At 49.1% G+C, this 4,930-nt stretch overlaps 1 protein-coding gene across 3 annotated transcripts in view; it reads right to left on the reverse strand.

Moving 5' to 3' along the window:
• Nucleotides 1-4,930, reverse strand: part of Mtmr14 (myotubularin related protein 14) — a 42,585-nt gene that overhangs the window by 33,861 nt on the left and 3,794 nt on the right. For all 3 annotated transcript variants that reach the window (XM_004625048.2, XM_004625047.2, XM_023705539.1), the window contains exon 3: nt 373-481. In XM_004625048.2, coding sequence (XP_004625105.1) covers nt 373-481 — 109 coding nt within the window. The remainder of the gene's footprint in view (nt 1-372; nt 482-4,930) is intronic.

Raw genomic sequence — 4,930 nt, forward strand, 5'->3', positions numbered from 1 at the left:
AAAAAAAAAAAAAGTGAACAAACGTCAACATAGCATCTCATTTCATTTAGTCTATTCTGTAAACTTTGACACAGGTATGATTATTATTCACATCTGATAGAAGAGGAAACTGAAGCCTTGTGTAGGAAGGAAATACCAGAACCAGGCTCTGGACCCAACGCCAGCTCCAGAACACAGGGCAGGATCCCCTCACAGCAGTACCCTTTCTCCCTGAGGTCACTCTTTAATCTGAAGGGCTGTTTCTCTAACCTACTTTTTACAGCACCAGGTATCCCAGAGCCCCCAACCTTTGGCTGTCTGAGAACAACCTCTGCTTTGCTCGCGTCAGATTCTCCAGAAGAGGGTCTTGGCGCATGAGACAAGAGGCCTTACCTTGCCTTTAAACAGGATCACCGGGCAGACAAAGCGTCCTCTGCACCTGGCCATCTTGCTGCGGTTGATGAGGTCCTGCAGCCTGCTCACCTGCACGGTGCTCTGAAACCTAACACGTAGGGGAGAGGTAGGTCAGTCTGGCTTCTCGGAGACACTTTAGATATGTGTCCCTGCATCCAGGCCCTGCGTGGTCTGTGTACAGGGAAGAAGCTCAGCAGACATCCAGGAAATGTGGTGATGCCTAAATTTTCAATCACTGATAGTGGACTTCTTGAGAACATTCAGAGTGCTACTCATAGGAATTAAAATCTAAGTCACCCTGATTTTAGAGCCTTTACAGTGAAAAAGCAGCTAAACTGAAGACACCGTATGTGAAAGACAAATAAACGTAAGAAAGCAGATACTGCTGGGGAGATAGCTCAGTAGAGTAAGCGCTTGCCTGGCAAGCGCAGGGTACTGAGTTCAATCCCCGGTCCTGAAAGGGGAAAAAAAAAGAAACCAGATACAGTTGATACTGACTGCATCCAGTGTTTAACAGCTCATTTGCAGAGTAAGACCTTGTGTCCTGGGCACCTTGGGAAACGACAGGGCCATTTCTGCGAACTTAATTTAGGGAGTGGGATAAGATGAAGGTGCTTGGTCTGCACAGCTCAAGGATGTCTCAACCATCTACAGCCCCATAAGGGAAGGCATGCCGACAGCAGAGGCAAAGGCAGAGCTGCTCATGACACTGTGACCTCCAGGGGCGAACATGCTGGGCTGGGTGAGGACCACCCTCAATGTGAAGGGGCAGGGTTAGAAAGGAGTGCCATACCACATCACACCCACAACAAAGCCCAATTCCTCAAACTTGGGTCTGCTTACCCCGAACCCCTCTGTCAGAGCACTGGAACTCAGGGTCATGAAAGCCCGAGAAAGCTGCCCCATCACGAGGGCAACAAGTGCAGAAGGGAAATGGGTGCTCCCACTTCCTCCTGAGAGCGAGCACTTACGTCCCAAGATGGCAAATGGCCCATCCCTCCTAGGGATCCTCCCTCCTCATGGACATATACATCCAACGCTGCTCTAGGAGTTAAGCCACACATCTGGGAGCCTTTGTACTGAGCTACATCTCCCAGTCCCTCACCCCAACACTTTTTAATCCCCCGCAACATTTAAAAATTTTTTGAACTAGTGTCTTCCTAAGTTGCCCAACCAAACTAGGCTTGAACTCGTGATCTTCTTGCCTCACCCTCCCAGAGTGCTGGGAATACAGATATATGTCATCAAGCCTGGCCAAATATTTTTTTTTCCTTCAAAGAACAAGAAGAATGGCCAACTTGAACAGGCTGAAGTACCTTTTTTATTTTTGTGTGTGAGGGGGAAGGGTCTACAGGATGTTCAGGTTCTCACTACCAGATCAGACTTGGAGTGATCCGCCTGTTTACAGACTCCCAAGAGCTAGCATTACAGATACGCGCCACCACGCCCAGTCTCAACTGCCATCTCAGCACGCCCCAGCGTGCCCTGGGGATTAAACCCCTGGCCCCTGCTCCTGCTTGCAGGCACTTTAATCCGCTGAGCTATATGGCTGGCCCTTGAAGTACCTTCTCAAATCAGCTGCTAGGGTTGGGGAGATGGCTTAGTGGAATAAGCGCTTCTCTGGCAAGTGCAAGGGCCTGAGTTCAATCCCTGATTCCGGGAAAAAAAAAAAAAAAAAAAATCAAATCAGCTGCTGCTAAGAACTGAGATCGCCCACTGCTACACTGATGCCCCAAAGCATCTCAGCTGAGTGAGGTGGTGCATAACTCTAATCCCAGCATTCAGAAGACTGAGGTAGAAGAATCACAGTGAGTTCGAGACCAGCCTGGGCTACACAGTAAGCTCAAAGCTTACTGTGAACTAAATAGCAAGACCCTGTCACAAAAAACCTAAAAATAAAACGGGCTGGGCCAGAAGCTCAGTACCAGGTCCAATCTCCACCCCAAACTGAGTCCATCCATTCAGCAAACTCCTCAAAATCAATGTGTTAATGGGTGTGGTGATCTTGTAATCCCAGTACTGGGGAGGCTGGGGCAGGAAGACCTCAAACTGAGGCCAGTCTACAGAGTTCGAAGCTGGCTGGACTACACAGTGAGCACATCTCAAAATAACCCCAGTGTCACGCGTACTACAGCCAGCATGTCCCTCCAAAGTCTCCAGAGAGTTGTCTTCTACTGTGAAGACACACCTGTGCCTGCTGCGCTGGAAGTGGTCCATGTGCCTTGTTCCTCTACTCAAAGTACCAGTTCAGGTGTTTTTTCTTTTTTGTATTAGGAATCAAACTCAGGACCTTGCACTTCCCAGGAAGGCGCTGTGCTGCTGAGCTATATCCCTGGCCCACCAGTTCAGTTTCTGTTCTCTCACTAGTTCCCATTTGTCTTACTTCTTGTCTTTAGGATCTTTATTGCAGCACTAAGCAGTAAGCTGCATCTGCATGTGACACTCATTTGAATGGAAAATGGAGGCCAATATATTTATGTCTGCAAGATATACACTGAGAGTTTTGGCAGGATATTATTAGATGGTTATTTTTCTTTTGAGTTTTATCTAATTATCTGACTGGATTTTATTTTTATACAATTTACATCAAAAGCCATTTTTAAGTAACAGAAAATATCATCATGTAACTCCCAATGGGAACCTTTGCAAGACCAACACTGTTTCTCAAACTAGACTGGCTGTTCCATTTACAAGCTGTCCAGCTTCCTGAGATACTGTTACTGCTGCTTTATAGATACAGGGCAGATACTGGGTGCAGAGCTTAGCTTTCGCTCATATTATCTGTCACTCATTGGGCCAAGCAAGTTTATAAAAGTGCACTCACGAGCCTAAGGCCACAGAGCAGGCATGCAGGGGCTGCAGCCACAGCACCAAGGCTAGTCACCACCCAGCAGCCTCCCTGCGCTCCCAAACTCTGGCTCTTGCTCACTGACTGGTCTGTTATCCAGCAGACCTAAGGTACAGACTTCACCCGTCTGGCTTCTCACTGGTCTCTGGGATTGGCTGCACGATGGCCGCTCAATGAGCACCTGCAAGTCCCCCCCCCGCCCAGCCACTCAGGCTTCTATCACCAGACAGATGGCTGAATTGGGGAAGCTGACAAACCCACACCACTTCCTGAAGTCCCTTCTACCATAGTGAATTCAGACTAGTGTCACAATGACATGCAAGCCCAGGGCTGGCGAGACAGCTCTAGGCGCTTGCTTAGGTAAATGCAGGGGCCAAGGTTCTATCCCTAGTAGCAGAGCTGGCAATGGAGTCCGGGTGTGGTGGCGCACGCCTGTAATCCCAGCACTAGAGAGGCTAAAAATAGGAGGATCACTAATGAGTCTGAGTTACATAGTGAGATCCTGTACCAAACATATAAAACTGAGAAAAAAAAAAAAAATGTATTAAGAACAATAAAAACTAGGGGCCGGGGAGATGGCTCAGTGAATTAAGTGCTTTAATGCTTCCCTGGCAAGCGCAAGGGCCTGAGTTCAATCCCTGGTTCCACCAAAAAAAAAAAAAAAAAAAAAAAAAAAAACTAGAGTTTAAAAAAAAAAAAAAAAGAGCCCAACTTGTTTCCTTATGAGAGAAGTGTGTACAGCAACCCAAACTGAGTGTGTGCGTATGCGCTGCTCCTAAATAGTGGCTTAGACTAAACCTGGGGGCTGGGGCAGGACACGCAAGGAGTCCTGGCCCACCTCAGACTGAACTGCAGCATGATCACCTGGAGCTGAGACGGGACAGCTGAGGTAGTATCAGAAAGCTACCAGGGAAAGCGCAGGTCCACAGTGCTGAGCATGCAAAACTCTTCAGACGCTATGGCTTCTACAGCTGCAGAGAGGCCCTCCAGGAGGTGAGGTCAGAAGACAGGCTGTACTGAGTCAAGGAGGCAGGGCAAAGCCCGGCCTTTAGACCTGGGTTCCTCGGAGAGGCTGCCATGCGACTTCTGTGATCCTCACAGGATCCTCAGGCAATGCGCTTGACCTCTCAAGGCAGGCACTCTTACAGACCAGGAAGCTACGGCTGAGCCCTCACACTTCTCAGGCCAGGCTGTTCCTGTGCAAGTGCAGATCTGACGCTACAGTACTGAAGACATCTTGAGAACTCTGGCAGTGTGGATTGTGGGAAGCCTGGGTGAGAAAGCCTAAGAGAGGCCTAAGAATCTGCACTGCTGAGCCTGCTCAGGAGATGCTGACACACCACTACTGACACTGGTGCACAATCCGGAAGTCCACACAGCATGGCCCGATGACCAAGACCCTAGAGCAGAAGTTAGTCCTTCAAGAACTTTGAGAAGTTATTCACCCTGGGACTTCCCGCTGCAAAGGCTCTACTGTGAGCTCTCCTCAGCCACCTGCACCACGCAGGTGAGTCATATTCCCCAGACCTCAATGTGCACTGCATTTCCATGGGTATCGTCTGTGCCATGATTCTGGCGCACCGGCTCTGAAGTCTGTGCTTCTGGGGGTTCCTGGGTGCACTGAGGGCCATGCTGAGCAGTGCGGCCTGCCCAACTACGCGGCATGACTGCTTTCAGCACCTCACAACA

The sequence above is a fragment of the Octodon degus genome, unplaced genomic scaffold, assembly GCF_000260255.1.
Source record: "Octodon degus isolate 3935 unplaced genomic scaffold, OctDeg1.0 scaffold00008, whole genome shotgun sequence".
Classification (NCBI taxonomy): Eukaryota; Metazoa; Chordata; class Mammalia; order Rodentia; family Octodontidae; genus Octodon; species Octodon degus.